Here is a 27563-nt window from a genome sequence, read left to right as displayed (position 1 = left end):
GCACTGAGTACCTGTACCTATTTGATTTTTAATTGAGACTATCAGCAGTTTTTAGCAGGGGCCAACACTTTATCAAATGTGCACCAGCACTTTTCATTATTAAACAGATCTTCTAAGATAACGAGTAACTGTACTTTTATATTTCCTTTTCTGTCACTGCTTGCGCCGCCACTAGACACCCAGTCAAAGGCCCATAAACCCAAGACAGGTTTTCCACACCTCTCAAACTTTGAAGATCTATGACACCTGCCTTCAGATTTCACTGGCGAAAGAAATTTTGAGGGGACTTGCTTGTGTAACAAGAACGTGCAAGAGTGAGGCAGATCAGAGGAGATATGTTTGTGATTTGAGATGAAGAGTCTGACATGGTGACGATACAGGGAGCTCTGACTATTCTCTGCGTCTTTTTTTCCCACTTTCAGATCATCTACATGGCTCGCAACCCCAAAGACGTGGCCATCTCCTTCTATAAATTCCACTTGATCTCCAGGATTCACCCAGAGCCAGGCACTTGGCCAGAGTTCCTGGAGAATTTCATGACTGGCAACGGTAGGACCAGCGTTTCCTCAGTAGTCTGTTTGGTATTCTGTCAAACGAAGCTCTGAGAAACATATCCCTAAGGAGGAGTGAGAGACAGTTGATTTCTGTGAAGGACATCCGTCTGAAGCTCAGAGGAAGAAGGCATAGATGCCTTTTGAGGATCCCTAATTGGTCCCTGTATACAAAGCTCTGAGTTGGAACCGATGTCCCATGGGTGTATTTGAGGGAGTGTTGAAGTGCTGCTGTCTCTCTTTCCGGTTTTCTCATCTTCTAATCTCTCATTGCTCTTTCAGTCAGCTATGGTTCCTGGTACGGCCACGTGAAGGACTGGTGGGCGAAGGCACAGACATATCCCAATCTCCTGTACCTCTTCTACGAGGACATGCTGGAGGTAAGACTGCATTCCTTGATGTTCCGCAACCATAGCGTGTTTTTTGATTTTGAGAGATCATTCTGTATTCTGAGAGGTTTCTGCATGAATGAGTCTGCAGGCACTGCCGCTACAGCCTTGCCGAGAGCTGTATCTTCAGGTGGGGGCTCGCCCCCCTCCCCCTCAGATGTGTAATCTCTAATTACTAGTTGAGGATCGGAACTCTCAGTAGGTTGTGGCAATGTCTGCAACCAGCTCTTTTTTGCCTTTCAACCATTACTTTTCACCAATCCCTCTCCCCTTCGGACACACCACATGGCAGGGGTAAATGTAGATTTTCCACAGCCTGATGAGCAGAAAATCTGGATTTTATTAAGGACATGGAGGCTAAGATTATGCAATCTCCTTTTATTGCCAGCTCACACAGCAGCAACAATAGAGAAGAATTTAGAACATTGAAAACATTCTGAACATTAATGTAGTCCAGCGACAGGCAGCCATCTTCCTTCTTTTATGTGCGCTGCAAACAAGGTAAATTTCAAACGATTTCCTGAAGAGCAAAGGAACGAGTAAGCAGGAGCAAGTTTCCAAAATGAATCTCCGTCATTCTGAAATAAAAAATATATAAGACATATTAATCCACCTGGGTGGGAAATAGTGGTGGGATAATCTTGGCCTCCGTGTCCTTAATAAAATCCAGATTTTCTGCTCATCAGGCTGTGGAAAATCTACATTTTATGGCATGACACGGAGGCCAATATTATGCAAGTTTAAAGTGCATTCAATACATTATCAATTGCATTCGATGTAGGTTTGAAATAACAAGTCTTGAACATGCTTTCATTTGACCAGTCGGCCGCTTTTAATATATCTTGTAGACTTCTGCCTAGGACAAAAGCTTTGGAGGCAGAAGCACCTCTGAGGGAGTGAGCCCCAAAAATAGAAGTATTTACCCCTCCTTCAATCATTACGTCTACATCTAGCTAAGGTGGGGGAAGAAACGGCTTTATGAGGGATTTTGTGAGAAATTAATAGTTGAGACACATTGTTTCTTATAATATTGGTTCTTTTTTCATATTCAATTAGGCATTGCACCACACACAATCTTGGGTTTCCCAGAAAATAAGGATAGAAGATGGTCGAGGAGAGGGTGTTAGTTCTTCTTTTAATATAGAAACATACTCCTTCAGGTTGGTATGCCCTACTGGTGACGTCTAGTGCTTTAACATCGGATGTTCGTCTAAATGAAACTAAGCAAAGGAGGGTCGTGAGCTTATAGGAGAGTTTTTTAAGAGGTAAGGTTTGATTGTCACCCCAGATATCTAAAACTTGAAGTATTAATTTAACGTCCCAAAGGGAAGAGTATTTGGGTATCGGGGGTTTGAGGACCCTAATGCTTCTCATAATTTTCTTTGTTAAAGAGTTTTGGCCGACAGGGAGGCCGTTTATGAGGCAGTGGCCTGCAGAAGTTGCTGATCTGTAGACGTTAATAGTTCTATAGGACAAACCAGATTCAAAGAGTTCAGAGAGGTAGTTGATCACGTGTACTACATCTGTTGAAATGGGATTGATACCCCATTGAAGACACCGGCAAATACATTTATTCCATGCCAGTCTATAAGCTTTTCTGGTGCCTGAAGCCCCGGATTCGGAAATGAGTCTGAAAGCATCTGGTGAAAGGCCAGGGATTTCCCATTGTCTCCTGAAATCTTCCGTGCTATCAGTATGAGGGATCCTTCTTCGAGGAGGGGGTGTATTTCCCCTCGAGGGCCTAGGAGGAGAGTTCTGAAATGGGGTAGGAGAAGGGGAAAGTCTATTGACATTTCTAGCACTATGGGGAACCAAGCTTGCGATTTCCATAGTGGAGTTATTAGGACTACAGTTTCTTTGAGTCTCCGGACTTGTAATAGGAATCTGGGTAGCATGACGAACGGGGGAAATGCATATGGTTTCTGATCTCTCCAGTCCTGGAGGAAAGTGTCTATGCCAGCAGCTAGAGGATCTGGTTTCCAGCTGAAGAAACGTGTTAGTTGAGTATTGAGTCTGTCTGCAAATAGATCTAAATTGAAGGGACCCCATAGGTGTTGGATGTGTAGAAAGACTTGTCTGTTCAGTCTCCAATTGCTGGAGTCTCTGAAGTTCCTTGAGAACCAATCTGCTACTCCATTGCTCAGACCAGGAATGTGTTGGGCTACAACGAGATTCCTTTTTCCAAGCAGTTTCCCCAAAATTCCTTCGCCAGGTCTGCTAAGTCTTTTGAGTGTGGTCCGTCCATCTTGCTCACATATTGGACTGCTGAAGTGTTGTCCATGCGAAGCATCACACAACATTTCATTCTCTCTAGAGTCAAACTCCGGACTGCAAAGGAGCCCGCTAGGAGTTCCAGACAGTTGATGTGCATGTTTCTCTCTTGATCTGACCATAGATCTCCTGTGGAAGAGTTTCCGCATATTGCTCCCCAACCCTCTAGGCTCGCGTCTGAATCTATCACGAGTTCGGGATTTTCCCCGAAAATTGTCCTTCCATTCCAGGCTTGGGCATTCTTGAGCCACCATTCTAGTTCTTCTCTCGACTCTTGGTCTAAAGAAAGCATTTGAGAGTACGAGTGATTTTTGTGAAGACATCTTTTCTTTAGTCTTTGTAGGGCCCTATAATTAAGAGGGGCCGGAAAGATGGCTTGGATGGTTGAGGACAGGAGCCCTAGAATTCTGGCTAAGTTTTTTAGAGATATGGATTTCTCTGATAATATCTTTTTTATTTTGTTTCGTAATTTTTTTAGTTTGTTTCTGGGGAGACGTAATTCTGTCTGGAGGGTGTCTACTATGAAGCCTAGGAATTGTGTAGCTTGTGAGGGTGTTAAACATGATTTTTTTATATTTATTACAAATCCTAGTTGTTCTAGTATTTCTATTGCCCATTGGGTATGTAGGGATACTAAGTCCTTTGATTGACCCATTATAAGGATGTCGTCGAGGTAAATTATTAATCTTACACCTTTGGCCCTGAGCCAGGCTGCTACTGGTCGGAGAATCTTTGTGAAGCACCAAGGTGCTGAAGAAAGACCGAATGGGAGGCTTGAGAACTCCCAAGTTTTGTTTAGCCATGTAAAACGAAGATATTTTTGGTGTGGGGGCCAAATGGGAATAGTGAGGTAGGCGTCTTTGAGGTCTAGTCTTGTTAGCCAGTCCCCTTTTCTTAAGATGTACCTCAGGAGGTATATACCCTCCATTTTGAAGTGGCGGTAGATTACCCACTGGTTTAAGTCTTTTAGGTTTATTACTGGTCTCATTTCTTTGTTCTTTTTCTCTACTAGGAAAATATTGCTGATAAATCCCTGATTTAAGTCTGTAGTTTCTTTGATGGCGCCTTTGGATAAAAGGTCTTGAACTTCTTTGGTTACTAACTTTGAGTTATCTTGTGAGAAAGAGATTTCTCTTGGAGGTTTGTGTTGGAAGGGGGTGTGTAAAAATTCTATTCTGTAGCCTTTGACTGTTTGTAATACCCAGGGGTCTTGGGTCACGAGTTTCCAGTTTCCAGAGAATAGGGCTAGTCTCCCACCCACCTTTATGGGGGAATCTGAATGGTGTTTCAAGTAGCGTACCTGATGAGAAGCTTCTTTGTCTCCTATCGCCTCTGGAGTTGCGGAAGCGCCCTCGTTGTCTTGGGGGGTAGAAGTTGGAGTAGGATGTGAAGCTTCTTTGTCTCCTATCGCCTCTGGAGTTGCGGAAGCGCCCTCGTTGTCTTGGGGGGTAGAAGTTGGAGTAGGATGTGAAGGGTTGATGGAAGCCCCTGTTTCCTCGTGCCATATAGGGTCTGGATGTAGATGCACCTCGACCGAGGAACCGACCCCTTGTTCGCCCGGCCCTCGCAAAAATTCGATCATTAAAAACTTTTCTTATATCTTTTTGCGATTTTTGTATTGAGTTGAAAACGCCGACATATTTTGCCATTTCTTTAATAAAGTCATCGCCAAAGAGTTGTCCTTGTGAAGAAGGACCTCCTTCTTTATTGGCGAGTTCAATGAGTTTAGGGTCAAGTTTTATAAGGATTCTCTTTCTTCTTTTCATTAGAAAGTGCCGCATTGGCGTTGCCAAGGAGGCACACAGCTCTTTGCACCCATTCACTTAATTCTTTCGGGTCGACCTGAGAGTCGTTCAAGTAGGCCGTTTCTGCCATGTCAAATATCTTTGTAAGGGGACCAGTAATATCCAGGAGTCTATCCTGGCAGGATTATAAGCCTCTGTCTAGGCCTCTTCTTGGGTCTTTTCCTCCCTTATTAATGAATGAGACGACCTTTGCGTCTAGTTCAGGTGTGGTAGTAATTTTGTCTGGGAGGAAAGGTCGAGGGCATTCTGAGCGTAAGCGTGATCTTACTTCTTTAGGAATCTCCCGTCTGAGCCAGAAGGTAATATAGTCTGCAACGTGACGGGAGGGGGTCCATTCAGGTGATAGTGGGTGTCTTATTAAGAGCGGGTCAAACATCATGTCCCCAAAGGGGTCGAGGATTTCCATCTTGGAGCCAGAGGTCTTAGAACCTTCATGTGAGTTTTTTGTTTAGAAGTAATTGAATCTTCACGATGCTAGTCAAACTCTGACGAGCATGATAAGTCTATTTCTGGCTCGTAGGTTTCATCATCCTCAGAGTCACTAGATATGGAGACAGTGGGGCCTCTTTCTTGCCCATCCACAGTGTCCGGAACACTCGCTCTGTCACCGGCGTTATCCGGTAGATCCTCTGTGACTCTTTTTGATTTTTTTGATTTTTTTAGAGGCAAATCGGATGATGACCTTTTTTTATGAGAGGTTTGGGGCCAGTAAGAGCATCCAGGTTGATTATTAGAGAGGGTTTCTAATTTTTTATAGATGGTTTCATCGAGCGACCCCATCAATTTGCCTAATGCCTTATTAATTATGTCCTCTACTTTATTTTGAACTAAAGAATCGAAATCAGGTTGGTTATGAGACATTGTGTCTCTCTTTTTAATTTTTTTTTAATACTAATAAAGTTATGAAGGGGGAATTGATGGAGTCAGGAGTTAAAAATTGTATCACTCAGGTACTTGCGTCAAGAAGGATCTTGTAGGGGTTAAATCTGGCAGAAGTTTTTAGATGGAGATGAAAGTCTCTTTGCTAAGTTGAATCGTCGTTTGTGCTTTTAAATAGCTCAAACGGTGGAAACTGTTGAATTTCTAAGGACCTTTCCTCTAATGGGAGAGGAGGAGTTTGTTTTGGCTTTGTAGTTCTTCCCGGTGCGGTCGCGTTAGGAGAGAGGCCGCACCGGGAGAAAGCGGGTGGAGTTCGCCTGGAGAATGATCCAGAAGCGATCCAAAGCATATTTATTTGAAAACAATCACAACGCGAGATCCGAGATTGAGAAGGACTAAATGCGCCGAGATCGGCAGCGGAGTGCGCGTGAGTAGATGTCGACCTCAGACTTTAGAGGTTTATGGAGGGAAAAGCTTAATCACGTGAATGGTGATAGCGGGGGGGGAAATTCACAGGTGTCGGGGTGTTAAATATGAAGGAAAACTACGCGCGCTTCAGAGTCAGTCGCGTGAGTCGGGTTGAGAAGGGCAACGCACGGCGGTGCGCGCTGGATAGAGCGAGGCGTGTGCGCATCTTATGAAAATCGGGACGTTTAAAAGGCATGCCATGGTGATCTTAAACTAAATAAATTAGCATTGTGCTGCCTGCGAGAGACATGGGGGGGAGCTTGGTATATATGTAAGTGTAAAATAGTAGTCAGTCCAAGATGAAGGGAAGGGAAAGGGCTGAAATGTCTCAAAGTGAGTAAAAGAGGATTAGGTAAACACACAAACAGTACAGCATAATGCAAATACTCCAATGATATCGAAAGGGATATATAGTAAGTTTTGCTGGTATTAAAGCCAGTCACAAATATAATTAAGAGAAGACAAAATAAGGATTACTTATCTGGTGAGCAGCAGCAATAAAAGAAGGAAGATGGCTGCCATTTGATGTGCAACTTGGAAGTCCACAAACACGGTGCTGAAACATCTCTGCTGTGATGGAGGGACAATTAGCCGGAGAAATCAAATGGCCATCTGATCAAATGGTAGTTCTCATACATTTTTGGAAAGGAAAAGGCGACATAGGGAAAGCAGAGCAAAAAAATACAACAACCTTTCTTTTATTGCTATGTTTTGTAGAGCAAAGTATGAAATATGTTTTAAGCCCTCCGCTACTCTGTTCATACTTCTTAACTGTCTCTTTTTAGCAAGATACTTCTGACCTCATGGCGCAGGGAAACTAGTAGCTTGTGTCCTACCTTCCTGTGCACGATATAACTTTTATAGTTAACATTTTCAAATGTACTTATTTTTGCCTTCAAATATGTAAATCTGGGTGATAATCCCGATTTTGCCGTGGGACCAAACTGGTGGGATTTACAGCGGTGTACCTATGTCTAGTGCTCTGGGTGCTGTGGTTGTTGGTTGCTAACCAAACCAGGCGAGAGGGTCTATTTTCTTTGCTTGTATTAGGGCCCAGGGCACCTTTGCGTTGCCATTGGGGATTGTTGGCAAATGCAGTACACCCTGTACCTCAAACTACATAGTGTAAAAAAATCTATTTAAGGGCTGGCTCCATAGTAAGCTAACTATAGATTTCCAAAGTAAATGATGCTATCTCCCCAATTAAGAAATTATGTTTGTTTGTAATCACATCTGGCCGTACATTTGTGCAGAACATTTAAAATAAATCCCCTTGAGACAGTTAATAACAAGTGTTGGCACTGCTGTACTCACCCGTACTCATCTATTCAACATCAAAAAGAAAGAAAGATGAGTTGGCCCCTCCGGGATTCGAAGTTTTAAATCTGCAGGGAAGGCGTGCCTATGCTGCAGACACAGAGCTCGGATTATTTTACCAGAAAGGAGGCCTTACCACAACCCTCTCCTGAGATAAATTGAGCAACACGCATTTGCAAGAGGGCAGTGAGCGCCTCGGGACTCAGACTGCAGGCCACGCTGTGAGTTGGAGCAGACTGGCATTTTGAACACTTTGTGGCTATCTAGGTAGTAGGAATTATTTGAGTGCAGATAGAACAGGTGGCATTGAGCCAGGCGCGCAACACCCATTGGGCTCACCGGGCTTCAGCACCCGACCCCCCCCCCCCCGTCCCCGTCATGTTTATCGGCCCGACCGAGACAGCCTCACGGGCTGGAGTACGTCTAATTGCAGCCGGACCCGAGTACTTCACAGGTCTTTAAAAGACCATTTACTCGTTAATGAGGCTTTTGTTGCGTTTTCGCCCCTTCTTACAGCCACTCTGCCTATGGCTGGAAGACTTAGCTCCCCCCCCCCACCCCGAAATCTTTTTCAGCCCCCCCGAAATTTGGCTCTAGTTGCCCGCCTGCATTGAGCGGTCAGCAGATCGCATTGTTAACATGCTAAAAGGAGTCCTGCATTCACCTATAGCAGGCTTCTGCTACGAGTAGTTCGTTTGTGAGCTGCAAGTAGCCCCCTGTGTACATCCCAGCCGAACCAATTAGAACATTGTGCTTATTTGAATAAATACATGTGTGTGTATTTTCAGGACTCAAAAGCTGGTGTTTGGGGAGACTTATTACTAAAATTAAGTTGGTGATGGGGCATTTCAGCTTGGGCTCTTATGTATTGTCCATGTAGAGGCGTTCATCATTGACAAAACATGTTTTACAGTAATGCTGGGAACCGCGCCTGGGGCTCTGGTGTGATCACTGCTGGCAATCTTGCATATGGTGGACACTAATGTAATCTTTCCTGATGTTGGCAATATTAAAACTCTAAACATATGAGTAGCTTGGGATGATTTTCATGGTACATGAGTAGCTCTTACTACAGATAACATTGGAGACCCCTACCTATACTGTGCTTTCTGCTTCTACACATGAATAGCGCCAGGAGTAGACCCACTGGCACATCCACCAACACCTCCTCCAAATATCTGTCCTGACAATCTAAGGTCTCCAGACGACTCAATGTCATTAAGGACACCATATTCATGGACGTCATTTTACCAAAATGCCAGAGGTGGAAGTGACTTCACAATCTGCTTGTTCCCTGCCTTCCTAGAGACATCACAGGGTAACCTCTTGTTCCTCCTCTAGCCCCCCCCCCCCCACACTACAGCCTCCTGTGTGCTGTTGGAGAACCAAGGGGAAGGGCACTGAGTGGAAACTGTGCAAAGAATAAAGAGCTCCTAGCATTCTGTTTACATTCTCTTCCTGTCTCCATCATGCCTGAACCCGGGGGTAGCACAGGCAGTGACAGCGGTACCAATAGCCAAGCTAAGGGTAGCAGCTGCTACATCTGGCATACACTTATTGACAGCTATGACCAAACTCCATTTCAGGGTTACCTTCTACAAACCATTGTACGTTAGAACCTTAGACTCACTTATTTTAATCAGATGTCTCCAGACTACTAATCCCAGAATGCCCATGGCTGGAATATGGAGCCCCTGATGATATGGGGTTATTCTGTAACCTTAACCCAGTTCCATTATGCCTGTTCCATCTGTTTCTGTTTCATGCACAACACTGTTTGTTGAGCGTCGCACAAATCAGCCTCCCACCTCTCGCTCCAAATTTACTGAATAAAACTAACATTTGTTCCTGTCTCTGTCACTTGGTACGCTGGTAGGAAAGATAAATGTAAATTGATACTTGTATAGCGCACTACTCACCCGCAAGGGTCTCAAGGCACTTGTGCGAATACCGCTGTGGAACCCATCCTGGCTTTCCCTGTGAGGCATCCACTCCTGGGCACCCCCAAGGTGGAGGCCAGGCATCCTTAGCATTGTGGGTGCCGTTGTGGAGATTAAGCAAGCTATTGCCCAGAGTTGTAGAGTGGGACTCCATGATTGGAATGGCACCGAGGCAAGAATTATCAGGTCCGTGGAATTTTTGAGCCCAAGACCTGCTGAGGCATGGAATTGAACCCTGGTCCCAGGCTAGACCTCTGCATCAGGGTCTGCCGCTCCAATCATTGAGCCACACATCTCCACAGATGCGATAACCTCTTGAATGTTTATGTATCTTAGGCTTCCTGTACCACTGCAGGGGAGTGTAAGAAAATGGATTGTCAACACTGCAACATCTAAACAAAGCAATTTCTGCTCCCCACAGTAGATAGTTTGGGCTCCTCAACCGATAACATCCAGTTTGAACTCTTAGAATTACACCTATGCGGCAGATAGCTTGATGAACGCATCAGCCCAATGGCACAGGCACTGTGTGGGCCGTATGCTGCCTTAGATCAACACACAACACAGTAAGAAAGTTTGCATTCTAATGTAGTCTAAAACTGGAATGGAAAACCAAACAAAACCTGCTAAATATTTTACAAGCCCAAAAATTCAATCAGCAGGCAAGCCGACACTCTCCTGAAGGGAATTGGGTTGTCACCCACCTCAAGAAGGATTTGGAGAAATGGAGCCAAATGGGGCACTTTACGTTAAAACCTTTCAAATATGTGGGTTAAAAAGAAATCGATTTTATAGACACTACTCAATGGGGTTTAATGATGTAGTCCAATAATAGGCGTCAATCAGCAATTTCCAGAGGTAGTAGCTGCTATCACTTGCCTGGCCTAATGCATTCCGAAATGCTCTTTAAACCTTTTTTTCACGTTGAAAAGAAGCATCATGCAAAAGCTGCCCAGAGCAGTGCATTATTTTTGTTTGCTGCAGTAAATGCGGACCTTTCGAAGATCTTAACTGATTGGAATGTGCAAAACCATAAATGATGTTACACATCTTGGCCTACAATGTCTTTTTTTTGTGTTGACATTTTTTATTGAATTTTGCAATAAAAGTACATTAAGAGAATAAGGGTAATGATGCATTAATGCATTGTTAATAAACAAATGAGAGATTCTATAATGATAAAAAAGTGACAATAAATACATGACATTTGTTGATGAATAAAAGCGTATAAATATGGAATATACAAGTAGACATATAATGAATAAATAATGTAATAATTAAATAAATAAGTAGATAAATAGTGAAAAAGCAGAGAAGAAGAAGAGAGAAGTAAGGGGAGGGGAAGGGGGAGAATGCAAGGAGGGTAAGAATGAATAGATATGTAAATGGTATAAATAAGAAACTGATACACAAGATATTATTAATTGATTAAATATAAATAGATCACATATAAATATGAGTCAATAGCTTAACATGAGATCATCATGCTAATCAAAGAGAAATGTGTTATCATAGGATGATATTCACATTGCAAAAAGTTTAAGACAAAGTAGAATTGGGAGAAAATAGTAAAATAGTGTGAATAAAAAGAAAAGGAGAAAACAGTAAGAAATGTAGGCTAATGTTGAGGGGTAGAGCCAGGGTACAGAAAGGTGGGGGAGAAAAATAGGAGGAGAGGGAATGTAATAATTAAAAGAATATGGGAAAAGAGGAAGAGACAGAACAAGTAATAATAGGAAAGACATAATTAACAAAGATGTAGAACAATGAGTTAGTCTCCTTATGAGGGTACAGTGAGAGGAACGGGAGAATTAGAAGTATCATCAGCTTTCGTTTTTAGAAAAGGTGACCAGGTCTGGAGAAATATGTCAGTTTGATGCTGAAGGTTATAGATCGTGCGTTCATGTGAAGCCGTTTGTATCATGGCTACCAAGCATTCTTCCATTTTAGCTGTAGCCAATGCAGTGTGGAAAAGACGGTGTTGTGGTTTATAGAGTTTGGGGGATGACGTAAATCATGTAAAAGAATATTGGCAGGTGTGAGTGGTAGATGTAAGGGCATTGTGGAATGCAAAATTTTACCAACATTGTTCCAAAAAGGTTGTATACTTGGGCATTTACAGATAATGTGAGTTGTGTCACAGCCAGAATTGGAGCATCTCCAACAATTAGTATGTGAGAGTAGGCCGACTTTATGCAATTTGACTGGCGACCAATGCCGATCATGGAGTATTTTAAATAAGCAAAATTTAAGCCTTGCTTCACGGGTTCCTTTATGCAGATTCTCCAATATCTGTTCTCATTTATTAGCTGTATAAGAGTTTGATAAACGGGCTTGCCATTTAAGGTGAAGATTATGAGAGAGGGATTGTGAAAAGAGGTGAAACATGATTTTTTTATAAAGACCAGTAGTCACTCCTTTATGTTTCCCCCATGGATTCAAATAGGATAATATTGGTGAGAGTTGAAATGACCAAGAGGGCGATCCCAAATGTTTCTTCAAACACGGTTGGAGTTGAAGATATTTAAAAGAATGTTGTGCAGGAAGATTAAATTCCTCCCTTAGTTGTGAGAATGATTTGCAATTGCCATTATGAAGAAGTTGATCTAGAGAGTGAATGCCTGCTGTTTGCCACAAAGGCCAAGATAGAGTTCGACCATTAATACGTATACCTGAATTATTCCATAAGGGAGCCTTGTTGTGGATGCGCAGGTTTGAATCTAGTAAACGATGTCCCCTTTGCCAGGATTTATACATAGCTGATAAAATCGGGTTTTTGGGGTCAGAATGACTAGTGCTGCTTCCATATAAAAGAGAAAGACCTGAATCTGTGGATGAAAGATAGCGTTCTATATGAACCCATTGTGGAGCATCCTTGATCCCTGGTAACAAATAAGATATTTGAGAGACGTGTAATGCGAGGGCATAATGTTCAATCGATGGGAAGCCCATTCCTCCATATAGCTGGTGAGCTTTCAATTTTGTCACAGCAAGACGAGGCTTAGCTGAACCCCATATAAAAGTTTTAATCTTGGAGTCAATTGATTGAAGCGTGGATAAAGGTATCTGAAGGGGAAGCATGCCCAAGATGTAGATGAAACACGGAAGAGTGACCATTTTAATAGCTTGGACTCTCCCCCAAAGAAAAAGCCCTAAAGCCTTCCATTTGTCAAAATCACGCTGCATTTGAGAAATCAGAGGAGTTAAGTTGTCTATAACCATGTCTTCCAAACCTTTATTGACTAGAGCTCCTAGGTATTTAAGGCGTAAAGGTTGCCAATGAAAAGGGAAACCGTATATAGTTGCTTTTGTAGTTCCATCAGAGATGGGTAATGCCTCACTCTTGTCCCAATTAATTTGATAGTCTGAAAAGGAAGAGAAGTCATTGATGATTTGAAGGAGAGATGGAATAGAACGGGGAAGGTTTGTAAGGGTGAGTAGGATATCATCTGCATATAAGTAAATTTTAGAGTTTCCGATTGAGAGGGGAACACCTGTGATTTCATCAGTTTGGTGAATTGTGGCAGCTAATAGTTCCATAACTAAGAGGAAAAGAAGGGGGGATAAAGGGAATCCTTGGTGGGTTCCTCTCCGAATCGGAAATGTGTCAGATAAAAAACCACCACAATTCACTCGAGCAGATGGATTGTCATATAATAAACGTACCTTGGTTATAAATTGATCACCCAAGCCAAATCGTTTCATTACTGTAAAAAGGTAGTCCCATTCATTGCGATCAAACTCTTTTTCTGTGTCAAGTGAAAGAGCTAATACATCATCTGGAAGGTGTTTAGCAGACCAGTGTTTTGGCTAACGTATGAAGATGGTTCAGAGAGGTGCGCCCTGGAACAAAGCCTACTTGAGTGTGATGTATCAGGGAAGGTAATACTTTACAAAGGCGGGACGCTAGGATGCTGGCCAATATTTTAATATCACAATTTAATAATGAGACGGGACGGTAACTACTGCATAGCAAGGGATCTTTACCAGGTTTGGGTAGCACAGCGATGAGTGCTTTGTTAGAAAGAGGCTCCAATGAAGATATCCGCTTCTCAAAATGCAGCATGTAGTGTATCAATAACATTGTGTCCTGCCCATCGATAGAATTCTGCAGGGAATCCATCTTCCTCAGGAGCTTTGTGGTAAGGTAGGTTAGCAATGGCTCGGAAAATCGCATCTTTGCTAATTTCACCTTCAAGCATAGCTCTACCATCATCAGAGAGACGAGGAAGATACACCTTTGTAAGAAAAGTAGACATCTTATCCAAATCTATCTGAGTACCTGGGCTATAGAGAGATTGGTAGAAAGAAGCAAATTTATTGACAATATCTTGAGGTCTCATAAGCATATCACCTTGTGCTGTTCAAATAGCTGGAATGGCCATAGCTGCCTCTCTTTGCCGCAATTGGGCAGTTAAAATTCTCCCTGCCTTTTCCCCCTGTTCGTAATGTCACCCCTTCATTCTCTACAGAGCGTATTTGGCTTTAGATGTAAAAAGGTTATTTAATGCCATGCGAGCTTGCTCGAGTGATTTACGATTCTGCAAGGTTGGGGTTAGTGTTTACAGGCGAGAGTAAGATTGAATGTCGCGTTCTAGTTCTGTTTGCCGTGCAGCATTCTGTTTATTATCAAGTGCTACATCACACATTAACTGACCCCTGATAGTGGCTTTAGCTGCAGCCCAAATAGTCCTGTTGGAGGTAACAGAACCCTGGTTAGTGGAAAGATAGTCTTGGAGATGTGATTGTAGTTGAGATTTACCCTTGGGAGTCCTGTGTCGTCGGATGTTCATACGCCAGGGTTTACGCCCTGGCCTAAAGAGTCTTAGTTCTAGGGATAAGAGGACAGGGGAATGGTCAGATAAAGCTGTTTCCAAGATGCGGGATTCTGTGACCAATTGAACCACTTTCTGTGATGTCAGAAAATAGTCCAAGCGAGAGAATGTGCCATGGGTGGGAGAGAAGAAGGTGTATTCCATGTCTGTTGGATGGCTAAGATGCCAGTGGTCAACTAGTCTGTTATCTGATATTACGTCATCTAATAGAGCTCTATCTGCAGCATTCCCCTTGTCAAATAGACCGGTTTTGTGTAGAATTGGGTCTCGCGCCAGATTCCAAACCCCGCCAATGAGGTACTGTGAGGCATCTATCTCTGTTAATAGACGTTTCAACTGGAGGAAGAATGATTTTTTGGTCCCAGTCGGAGCGTAGACTGATCCCACACAAATGTAAGCATCTCCAATACGCAATTTAGCAAACGCATGAAGTCCCTCAGAATCCGTCCATGTTTTGGAGACTGTGACTAGGAGAGATTTGCGAATAAGAATTGCAACTCCACATTTGCAAATAGGACCTGCGTCAGTGGATTCACCCTTTTGAGTACTACTGTGAATGACCCTCCCCACCCAATTCCTGCATAGTTTATCAGATTCTAGCGTATCTAGATTGGTTTATTGTAGTAAGGCCACATCTGCGTGTTTGGATTGGAGATAAGAAAGCACTTTTTTCCTTTTAATGTAATGGGTGAGACCATGGACATTCTATGTAACTGCACATAGAGGATGAGTGTTCGTCATGCTAAAGAAATGTCAATAGAAAAAAATATTAATACAGTACACAATGTCCTTGTCGAGGTTAAGAGAAGAGGAGATTAGAAAGAATACAAGGAGGACGGGAGGGATAGAAAAGAAGTACCTTGGCTCACCACAAAGGCATCAATGTGTGGGTATGTAGGTATAATCAAGAATGGAGATAAACAAACTAGTTAAATGGGGAACAGCCATTACAACGCGGTTTTACCACGCAGTGCAGTTACATCGTATGCGTTACAACGCATGCGATGTTACAACGCTATGCCATTACAACGCAAGTCTGTACATCGACTTGCGCTAGATGGCGTGCTAACATTACAAATAGTGTAGTTTACTATCCCAACACCTTCCCTACTGTTAAGTGGACTGGAGTTGGAATAGTAAATGACACTTTTTTAATGTTAGCACGCCATCTAGCGCAAGTCGATGAAAAGACTTGCGTTGTAATGGCATACCGTTGTAACATCGCATGCGTTGTAACGCATGCGATGTAACTGCACGCGTGGTAAAAACCCGCGTTGTAATGTCATACATCCAGTTAAATAGTATAGTGTAAACGATGTGTAAGTTTTTGTTTTTTGAAGGAATAAAGAAGAAGAAGAAAGAGAGAAGGGGTGAGGATATAGAATGAAGTTAAAATGAAAGGAGAGAGTATGTATGGAACAAAACTAGGGGTCCTAAATCAAGAACAACTAATGAAAATACAAGGGAAAGAGTGGTAAATATGCTGTGCAAAGAAAGCATAGCACCAGGGAAGGGAACTGCTTACTGCGGGTCTAAACCTTCGGGCTACTCGAGGAGCCCCATCTGGCAGCAGAGTAAATGATAAAGAATGCAACTACGCAAAAATAAAAATAATAACAGTTATCAAACAGTAGAATAGAATTTGAGATTATGGTTAAAGGAGTACAGAAACACAAAAATAAAGGGATAAAGGAGTAAAGAATTATAGAAATAGAGGAGTGCAGAAGAGAAATTGAGATCTTGAGGGTATCGTGTAAGAGTGGATGAGGGAATAAAAAGAGAGAAGGCAAGGAGAGGGAAAAAATAAATAATAGAAAGAACAGTTTAATATGAAATTGTCCAATATATAGTACAGTCAAGGAAGCTAATACTAACATTGTAATAATAGTAATTAAATATCAAATAATAGTATATATCATTATTCTCACATTTAAATATGATCTCATTATAAAAATAACATCATGTAAAAAGACAATAATATAATTAAATAATGAATTATTAAGGCAATTAAATAATAAATAACATACATAAATAATATATCAGTAATATCATATATAGTATTTATAGTATTTAAGTAGAGGAGGAAGGGAAGAGGGGGAAGACATGTAGGAAGAGTTGATAAAGGAGGAGCATAGCAATACCAATAATTTGTAATGAATTCATGTCCAATTCATAACAAAAGGCGATTAATCATCTATTTAGTCAATAAATCTAATGTCTCTATTATAAAGTTTTAGCAATATCTAATGAGAGGGAAAAATATTAGCGAACAGGTTATTAATATATCATCTGCAAATTATAATAAGACAGACTTTACACAAAAGAGGAAGAAGAATAAATAACGTTGAATATTTCCTAATTTTGCTATTAGAACAATTGAATGGTATCATTCCTAAGAACTGATATATTATCAATACAGATCACTATAGTTAAATATCAAAACAATTGTCTAGTACAAATTAAAAGCAATTAAATGTATTGTTATATATGTAAGATAATTAAGAAGGAAAAGAGAAATGTATGGGTCGATCTAGATCTCGTCCTCTACTCTGGGAACGGCTTGAATCACGTTGAGTTTCCCCAGAAGATATCATGGATTTCAGTGGTAGAATTTGGGATTGGTCTTGTGGCAAGGAATCTGCATATTCCATGTTTTGGGAGGAAAGATTATCCAGAAAATGACGAAGGTCCTCTGGATCGAAGAAGACTTTGGAAATTCCATCCTTGGTGATTCGTAAAATGCAGGCTCGAAAAGACCGTACTTGACATCAAGCTGACGAATATGAGGTCGAAGAGAGAGAAAAGCCTTGCGACGCTCATTAGTTTCTTTTGAGAAATCTGCGGCCATTTTGATTTCATGACCTTGGAATATGAATGAACCTTGAATACGAGCCACTGTGATCAGTTGACAGGCTTGTTCATGATGCAAGAAGCAGGTAATGATCGTGCGGGGTCGTATATTTTTGCCTGTATTGATCAGTCCAAGACGATGGGCTCTCTGTATCTCCAAGGGTGGTGCAAAAGTGAGGCCTGTAAGTCTTGGTAGGGTATCTCTGAGAAAGGATTTAGCATCTAACCTTTTCTATTTTTTCAGGAAAGCCAAAAAAGTGAACATTATCACGACGGTTCCTGTCTTCCAAGTCAACTATTTTACTCCTTAGAAAAAGAAGTTCCTGATCACGGTCTGATATAGGATCAAGTTGGTTCGCCACTATTTTCATTCGTGCAGATAAACCATCCATCCGATTTTGGAATCCAGCAATATCCACAGCAATAGACTTGGTTTCAGTCGTAAGGGTAGATATAGAAGATTCCATACCCTCTAGTTGTCGGCTTACAGCAGAAATTTCTTGGAGGATATGTTCCATAGTGGAGTCTGAAGATGATGATGCCATAAGAGTAGGATGGTTTAATGTCAAAGTAGTATTATTCCTTACATCCGATGTAGAATGAATTTGGCTAAGAGCTTCTGAGAAAAGGGACTGTTTTACAGGTTTCCCATTTATCTTACCAAAAGGCATCTTCAACTTCGTAGCGGCCGTCCTTTGATATAGAACTGTGAGGGCCATTTTTCTTTTCAAATATACTTAACATGGAGTAAAATAGTAGACCTTATATCATGAAGGATTATTGGAGAATAGTAGGTGGTAATTTATTTTATAGTTTTAAAAGTAAACTCAGATCTATACTTTGTATCAACTTTATTGTAGAGATTTCCTCTGAGATCCTCTCATTTATCTGATATGCTTGTCACATAGGGTCAATCCAAACCTGAAAGCGATAGTTGAGCAGGAGGCACAAAAAAGTAGAAAATATTATGTTAACTGCTGGTGTATGAATTAGGTTGTCCCAATTAAGAATGCAGCTAAGTTCAGTGAGATCCTGTTAGGTAACAAGTTATATATGTAGAGGGTGATTAATAGTTATTAATCTTGATAACTGTCCTGGACCAAGAATAAGTGTGGTGTAAAGCTGATATTTATCTGCAGTAAGTTAAGCTCTAAGAGTCAGGTAGTTCCCTTTCAATGTTCCTCCTGTACTGCATATGATTTGTGTTGTTACACCAGAGTTAAGTAAAATAACAATATAAGTCAATACTTATTTTGTATCTGAGGCATGTTTTCACCTGTTTTCCAGTACAGCAAAATGGTAGTTGTATTATATTAATAGTTGTTCAGCAGTATAATAGCAGTGTGGGACCAGCACTTTTTTTGTCAGTTTAAAATTCAGAGCTCAGCACACTATTATACTAGTAAAATAGCAACAGTAGCAAAGGTCAGGCAGAAGTACGCTCCGGTGTAGTCTGTTCTAATAGCAACAGTGTATCCGGTGATGTGCTATAGTCGCCTCAGAATTGACTGGTATTAAAATGAAAACAGACCTGTCTGAAATGAAGAGTGGAAGACACCATGATGCAGCGTCTCACTGTTGCATAAGTAAATAATTCTCCTCAGAGTTTCCAGAAATACCCAGACTAGTCGGAGCAGGTCAAGAGTGCTGTTCCCCCGCTTCACGGGGCTGCTCTCCTCTTGCCAGACAAGCTTCCACAAAGCATGACAGGGGTCGTTTTTCTTAGCAGGAAATGTTGCATGTCAAATTCCGGGCTTTCCACGAAGTGAGCAGCCGGCTTTCTTCAGCCACAGAGACTGTGAAAAAGCATTTGCTGCCGTCCGGGGCTCCCCAAGGCATGGAGCTCCAGGCTCAAGCAGCCATCTTGTTGCGTGGCCAGACCACGCCTCCTACAATGTCTTTTTCAACTTGTAGTTTTGTTTTGGAGTCAGTGGAACACTGGTGTCTACGTTACGTTTAAGTTAAGCAAATCCAAAGCTTAAAACATGCTAAATTATGCACAATCTGTTATACTAATTTCCCCAAAAAGCAATACATTAATTCAGAAATACTCATTCAACTCCTGTGAAATTACAGTTTATTGTATATTATGAACACTAAGCTCTGGAAAAGAAAGAGTAATATCTGTCTGAATAATAAGACACCTTTATTTTTGTTTTTTAATGAGTTGTTCTACCACAGATTTGCACCAAATTCCAATGCAGTCCTATATAGGAATGCCCAACTTTTCAATCTCAAAGATGGTATTACTTAACACTGCATTTAATTTGTGTGCCTGAAGCAGTGTTTAACTAGACAGGCAATGTCATACTGAATAGAGGCACCTGTGGTGGAATATGTGGTCATAACTTGTTCTCTAGCAATCCCTACCAAATCCCTCTTTGTGACTTTTTAGTAATCTGCAAGAGATGTGCCTGTATTGACGAAACCCTTGATAGTTGCTTCGACAAAGATCATGTGAAGTCACTTCCTGTGATGACATCAGGATCAAATGTCACAGGAAGTGACTTCCTCTGGTGTTATCATGGACAAGGGTCATGTGAGGTCACTTCCTGTGATAGATTTATTGCTATAAGAGTGTGTGACATCGCTTCTACTACCTCCTGGATTTTTATGTATCACATTTTATTGATTGCAATACCCCAGTATGACAAACATTATATCCAAGCCCCCACCTTATTGGGCAAGTGTCATGCCAGTATCTACATTGCTCCAGTTTGTAAAATAATATAGTCACACCAGCTTTTACCAATATACAGTATGTGAAGCACTACAGGGATGGCCTTAGCCCTGACTAGCAGCAGGAAACACCTAAATATCCTTGTATATCATCAATTCCAAGTCCGATGGAAGTCCTGCCCTATGATGCAGGACTTCTTGCGGTCGAGTAAAACAGCTATGCACCATCCATTCCCTGCACATTAGGATCCGTATGACACTAAGTGCCTTAATGTAAGTGAAACTGCTTCCTCCTCTCCTCATCCAACGTCTATTTGCGTTTGTTCCTCGATGCATTCGATTGCATTAAATGCTTTGAATGCATCCCCATAGCTTCACTGTTACAAGTTAGTCTACATATTGCCTGGCCCTAATAAATAGAATTACGTTAGTGGCTTTCTTGCAACAACTGATGTGTCCACCTCATTTATTTTAAAGACGTTTATTAGAGGCATGTGGTATTGTTAGCATAACGCATAGCTTCAGTCTTTATCGATGTAAGGTCCCGTTGTGCTATGGCGCTCGCAGCTCTTGCTGGTTTTGTTATGAATCAGCAACTGACATCATGCAATAACCACACTCCACGCTGTTTATATGAAGCGTAAAAGACCATTTATTAGGACAAGGTTGCAACACTTAAAACTTTATAAAAGATTACATGAATGCAACTAAAACTCCTTAGCATACCATACCGTTTCATTCTCCTTTCACCATTATCAAAAACAAATGCTCTGTTTCACTCCTCTCTTTTCACTCTCTGACCTCCTTCTATATCCCCATTCTCTCCTTCACTTGTCCTCAAACTTCCTCCCTTGAGTTTCCTCAATTGCTCATTGCATCCTGCACACCGCCATCAGTCACCTGCGCATCCTTCCCCCCGAGGGGTGGATTCACCCATCTGTGACACAGCAACTCTCCAAAGTACCACATATCCTGCAACCTGTCCCAAACTGGAAACGCTGTAGCACTCCACACCCATAGCCCCCTTCATTAACATGTAGGAAGGGTGGGCGGCCAAACTTTTCCCCTTCCCTCCCGGTGGTGCCTGGTGTCAGGAAGAGGCCGGATCCTCCTCTAGTGACACCTTTATAGGCCTACCTACACCTGCCCCTTCCCTTAAGTATCCCTGACCCCCCACTTTGTCTTTCCGGTACCAGGGCCGGACTGGCCGTAGCGGGCACCGGGCAATCCCCCGGTGCGCCGCACGGGTGGGGGCCGTTTTTGTTACAGGGCCATTTTTGCAGCATAGCTGCAAAATCAGGCCTGTAACAAAATCGGCTGAAAACCGGCCCTGGCAAAGAGCTCAGTGGCACCCCCAACCCTCCCGGGGGTGGGATGGGGGGGAGGCCGAGCACTTTGCCTGGGCCGGTTGTGGTTCCCAGTCTGGCCCTGTCCGGTACTGCTCGAAGTGCCCTGGGGGAAGACTGGTCTGCAACCCTCACTTCCCCCGGGGGCCGGCATGTGCAGTAACCACACTCCAAGCTGTTTATAAGAAGTACAAAGCACCATTTATTAGGACAAGGTTGCAATACTTACAACTTTATAAAACATTACATTATATAGCTCCTGAACATAGCATACCGTTTCATTCTCCTTTCGCCATTCTCAAAAAACAGTTCCTCTGTTTCACTCCTTCCCTTTCACTCTTGACCTCCTTCCATATCCTGATTCTCTTCTTCACTTGTCCTCAAACATCATCCCTTGAATTTCCTCCGTTGCTCATTGTATCCCGCACACCACCTCAGTCACCTCCACACCCTCCCCCCAGGGAACGATCCTGCCATCTATGACTCACCACCCCTCCAAAGTACCACCAACCAGGGAACCCCCACAGGGCGGTTACCTACCCCCCCCCCCAAAGCTCACATGCACCTTTCACCATCCCTTACTCCGCTCTGTGGCACCAGATGGATTCGTTCCACAATTTGCTAACAGCATCCTGCAGTTCCATCATATGATACGTGTTCCCCAACCGCGAAGGGTGCACCCCATCATACCTGAACAAAACCGACTCTTCCTCTTTCAGCCCCACCTTGATGTCTCTTGCTCGGCAAAAACCCCTCATGGCCCATTTCAGTTTCCTGCCAGCCTTTTCAATAGCTGTGTGTTTTATCCTCCCCTTCCATATCCTGCGGGTCACAAATTCAGTCCAAATCACACAGGTGCCTGAGAAATTCCTCTTGATCACCTCACGATCTCTCTGCATGTGCTGCAGCAAAGATAGTCCTGACAGTCGTACTAGGTCGTTTTCTCCCAGATGTATTAAGAGCATGTCTGGGCAGCACCTTTCTGGCACGAACTGTCGTTTTTAAGTACAGTTTTTGCAACATATGTTGAGGTATTATAACCAACTTCACTTCCCTTTAATCTAGAGTTTTCAGTAGATTTCTGTTTTTGTTAATCACATACTACATCCAACAGTTGGGTGCAGAGCCTGCAACCCACATGCTGCTGTTGCCCGACCCCCACTGTTCACAATCTTTGGCCATGCGCTTTGGGGTTTGTTGCAGTGCCTTGCTGGTGGCTAGACCCTGCTACCAATCAGCCAGACTTGCTCATCTCATGCCCGGCAAAGACCTCAGCTGTGCACAGTAGGGTTGGCTAAGCCCTGGGGCCAGAAAGCCACGCTTAGTGAGGTTTAGTCTCAGGACATGACCTCCAGTCAGTTTTTTTGCCCAACCCTCTGTTGGCAGCTAACCCCCTTTTAAGGGTGCCATTGAGCCTGCCTCTGTACTTTTAAAATGTTTTGGAAGATGTTGCTAATGCTCTTATGGCCGTTGCCAACCCAATTTTGGTACCACGGACCTTAAATGGATGACAATATCAAAAAAGCTCCCTTGCCCAATGGGGTGGGGTATCTTTTAGATTTAGGTCACAGACAGTCTGAAAATCCAATTTCAAAGACTGTCTATGAACTAATGATCAAGATATCTGTTAACTATTTAAAACCCACCAACACATTTTTCTAATGCTAATTTCTCAAAAGGTACTAGACGTATTTACACCAAATCAAGCAGAAGCATAATTCTGGGTTGAAGTACTTATGAGATAATTGACCATATGTTGTTGAGTTGTAAATCTCTGCAATAAAATAGGCTGTGTGAAAAAATGGAGCTATTTCTGCTTAGTTCAGCATTTCCAGGAAAATTCAATTTGCTGGTGCAATACAAAGTTTCATGAGTACAGCTAACTCTATCTAAGGAATAGCTAAATCCACCTGGTCCATCTATACACCGGATTTCTCGGTGCAGGATTTCTTGTGGGCAGGATATGGTGCAGCAGGAAATGTAGAGGAAACTTGCCCCAGTCGCTACACATACACATACATCCTACACATAGTGCGAGGTTGGGGGAAGCAAGCGGGGTATTAAAGAAATAGAACAGCCAGGTGTCCTTGATGGTGGCAGGGTTTCAAAGGCAATAGCAATGTGTGCGAGGGCCAACTCTCTGCTCACAGGTCCTATACCTGTTTCCCTCTGCTGCAAGGGATTGTTGAAACATTCCTTGTTTTTCTATTTTACAAAAAAACCTAGAGAGCTTCCCACTTTGAAAGGCTCATGAGGTTTTCAAAATAAATTTCCTGGCCTGAGGACTTGAAATTTACACGCCACAAGGTCAGGCAATGCTTGTAATGAAATGATGAACAGGCAGTCTTTTATATGGATATTAAGGCACTCCGTGTACTGTGCACAAATAAAAATTGTCCTTTTCTGTGCTGTTACAAGTTCAAGAACTATAGGAGGCCCCAAAATATCCTTTGTCTTTCTTTGGGTAGACAAATATATTTAAAGTTTGTGAACAAAGCTTGATATTCACCCCAATTTTACTCAATGTAGTACCTCCAATTTATGAGTAAAATCTATTATCAGGTGTTAGACATATTTTTTATGACTCTTTCATCCACTTGACTGCTTTGATATAGAAATCCCCTATTGCTCAGTGAGAAAAATGGTTCTTTATCACCAAGAAAAAAACAACAGTTATCATTCGTGTAAACTTCCATTTATATAGTACCCAGATAAAACATACCTTATAAATAAAAATGTCTGTATTTCAACCAAAATGTAAGGAGTTGATTTACAAAAGCAATATTGTGGCAGGGCATTCAAAACATAGGGACTGATTTATGGGGATTAGAGATAGAGCAGCGCAGCGAGTCACCTTGCAGCACTGCCCTACATCAAAGTGAAAGGGCAGGAATAAACTGTATTTATCCAATATGGATGCAATTATTTCCTTTCCCCCTACGCCATTTTGGCAGCCATGTGCAGAATAAGTCGACGCACAGATTTGCGCTGCATTGCCTTACTTGATATTTATGAGGCCACTCAAAGCCATGAAATGTGGCTCTGCGTGACTTCAAAAATCTGAATCAGAGCCTTGCATCACGCATGTACCACTTTGCATGGTGCAAACAAGATGCAAGGCTCTCATAAATATGCCCCATAGTTATTATAATTTAGGGTCCTCTGCTTTGCCATGGGCCTTCTGACTCCACCCTAATCAATAATTACCTGTGAGTGCCCTTCCCCTTGGAGAGCATTGCCTAATTATTACGTGGCTAATACAATTTAGTTTGCATTGTGTATCATGAAAAGGTTTTTAGCTTGAATACTTTACACTTATAATATAGCTATATCTACATAGACCTACATGCGAACAGTACAGTATCTTCCTCTATCTCAGCATTACATTGTGTAGTGGCTCACAGGGGCTTATTTACAAATCCATTGCGACACCCGGGCATCACTTTTTTTGATGCACCAGTGGTACAGAGTGCAGACCCATATCTACAAGGCCACACAAAGTCACTTTGCGTGGCTTTTCATGGCCTCATAGTTATGGAATAAGGCAAAGCAGCACAAGTTGCTGTATTGCCTTACTCTGCGTTCATGAGGAATTCTGCATCACACATACAAGGAGGAAAACGCCTCCATTGATATTCTTTTTGCAGGAAAGTATCCATTCCTGCACAAAAACAATCATTCCTACAATGCAGACACCCTTCCACAATGGTGCAAGGCTGCATGCTTTGGCACAAGGCAGCCAAAACTCCACTAGCGCAGTTGGAAAGGACAAGAATGTGCCTTGTATCATAAATACGATGCATTCCTGCCCTTTCCTTTTGACTCAGGGCTGTGTAGCAAAGTGACTTACTGAACTGCCCTGTGTCAAAAACATGTAAATGAGGCCCACAGAGTTTATCTGTGTTTACCCAATGGGCGGGTGAGACGTGAGGGAACAAGTTTCAATGTTCAGCAGTGCTTCTCTTGACTTCTGCAAATTACTTCATGAAGGACACTGACAAAAGTAATTACTGATTGTACTTGAAGTGAGTCATCTAAATCCAGGCATGCTGTTAGAGAAAAATAACCTTAGATCCCCCAGCTAACTGCAGCTGCAAATTGCAGTGAAGCATGTTAAATAGAGTAAACACCTCACTCCATGTCATCGCTAGCATTGTTTTCGGTCCTCTACATCCTTGCTATCAGATTGCATTTGCCTTATTCGTTCAATTAGAGAAAACCAAGACTACAATACCCAGAATACATTAGGCTGTTTTATAAAAACCCAGAAGTGGAAACAGTGTCTATCATTACATGGAGTGAGGTAGCCATCTTAATGGCAAATGGCGCACTGCACATGTAAAAGTGTATTTCGCAGCACACAGACTGTGAACCCAATTTTGGCCTGAGAACAGGTTCAGAAACTGGAATCTGACTGGTTCCTACTCTATGCGAACACTGCAGATATGAAATTATGCTAGCTACCATTGTCCATCCCAACCAGTAGGAAGATATTTCAAAATTCCTACAGTTCCTTTCATTTGTGGTGAGTGTGAAAACAGTCTATGCATTGAAGCAAAGTGTCTAAAAACCATACATATTTTGGTGTTCAGCTGTAAGTGGGGCAGATATTCCCCTTCCGTCATCACATTTAAGTAAGTTCTGTTAGGGTGAGGGATGTCATTTCCATATTGTTTACTTGAATACCAACTATTTGTCTCTATGGTCTTGTTGGCCTTCATGGGAAAGAGACACTTTCTTTTGGGTCCATGGTATGGTGGTGGAGGACAACTATAGCACTCCATGGTTATATTGACCTTCACAATCTGCTTTTGTATTTAGAAGATGCACATTGACGGGTTTCTCACGAGGAGCTGAGGTTTGTTGCTTGGCATCATGTGTAGATACCACTTTGCTTTGAAAGTGAGTTTTGCTGCCAGAGAGTGTGCATCACTAGTCGAAGGCTGTGCAATCAAAATTGCATTTGAGCCTGTGGATTTGGCCTGTTCTTGGTGGGACACAATTCACCAGTGATTGAGATGCTGGTATTATTTGTTGTTGACATTCCCCTGCCAGCCAGCTAAGTGAACTATCTGAATCAAGGGCAGAGTTTCTTCTATTTCTGTTGGTTTATGAAGAAATTTGGATGACTCAGATACCTTTCGATCCGCTGTCCTTGCTGAAGCAATGGTCTAACTGTAGCCAGCCACAATCCGTGCAGTTAACAGCGGTGGGGCCGTGTGGGAGGAATTTCTTGTGACTTTCTTCAGTGCTGCCTCATTACAATAGCTGTCAAATGCCCAAAACTTCAAAAACTTTTTTCGGGCCTGATTACGAGTTTGGCGGTCCTGCAGTGGCGGCGGCCCTCCACTGTCTGCTACTGGACCAACAATCTCATTGTGCGGCTGCCCGCCACATCAGGAGTTAAATTCTGGTTTGGTGGGTGGTGTTCAGGCAGTCTAACTGCTGCCGTCCACAAGACTCATAGAAGAGCCTGTAATGCAGACCACCACAGTCAGATCGCCGACTGCACCTTCTTGCATGGTGTGGCATACATGCCACACTGTGCAGGAAGTGGGGTGCAAATACAGGGGGGCACTGCATGTGCCCCCATGTATGGCCTTCAGTCCAAAACTGCCTTTGTTTCCTTTTCGCCACCTTTTTCATGGTTGGATCACCACCATGAAAGGGGCGATGACTCATCTCATAATATGCTCAGCGGTGCCGGCAGTGGCACCACTAGTATATTACAGCCAGTTGCAGACCCCTGGCCCAGTGGGATCCTTGACCCCAGCGGTGCTGGCAGTCTCATGGCCCTACTACTGCATGCGGTCCCGTAGTGTGGCGATGGTGTTACCACCTCCACGGGTCTTGTAGTCAGGCCCTTAGACAGTTAAAAAACTATTTGAAGACTCCCCTGGGTGTTGGCATGCAGAATGAAAAATGCTCTGGCAACTGACCCCTTTCTTCGTCAGTTTCATGGCAACCAGTGCTTCAAATGGGCCGGTACTCACCAGCACTGAGTACCGGCACTTCTTAGATTTATCACTATGAGTACCAGCATTTCTCCACTGCCAAGGAGAGTACCAGTACTCATGAAAATGTAGGCACATGGCTGTGAGTGCTTGTGAGCAGGAGTGGAACGTGTCTCTGGCAGCCAAGGCGCCGCTTCTTTAGCCCCGATCTGAGCCCCAGCTGAGCTACTCAGCAGACCTCATTTTAATAATGTCCGGGTGCTCACCATCACACTGTAC

At 42.6% G+C, this 27563-nt stretch overlaps 1 protein-coding gene across 8 annotated transcripts in view; it reads left to right on the top strand.

The window, feature by feature from the left end:
• The window catches only part of LOC146811885 (sulfotransferase 1B1-like), a 445124-nt gene that overhangs the window by 309916 nt on the left and 107645 nt on the right, over positions 1 to 27563 (top strand). For all 8 annotated transcript variants that reach the window (XM_085618842.1, XM_085618847.1, XM_085618840.1 and 5 more), the window contains 2 exons: positions 423 to 549; positions 834 to 931. In XM_085618842.1, the coding sequence (XP_085474968.1) occupies positions 423 to 549; positions 834 to 931 (225 nt within the window). The remainder of the gene's footprint in view (positions 1 to 422; positions 550 to 833; positions 932 to 27563) is intronic.

The sequence above is a fragment of the Triturus cristatus genome, chromosome 7 (assembly GCF_964204655.1).
Source record: "Triturus cristatus chromosome 7, aTriCri1.1, whole genome shotgun sequence".
Taxonomy (NCBI): Eukaryota; Metazoa; Chordata; class Amphibia; order Caudata; family Salamandridae; genus Triturus; species Triturus cristatus.
Note: the sequence above shows the minus strand (reverse complement) of the source record. Positions and strands in the feature narration are given on the sequence as shown.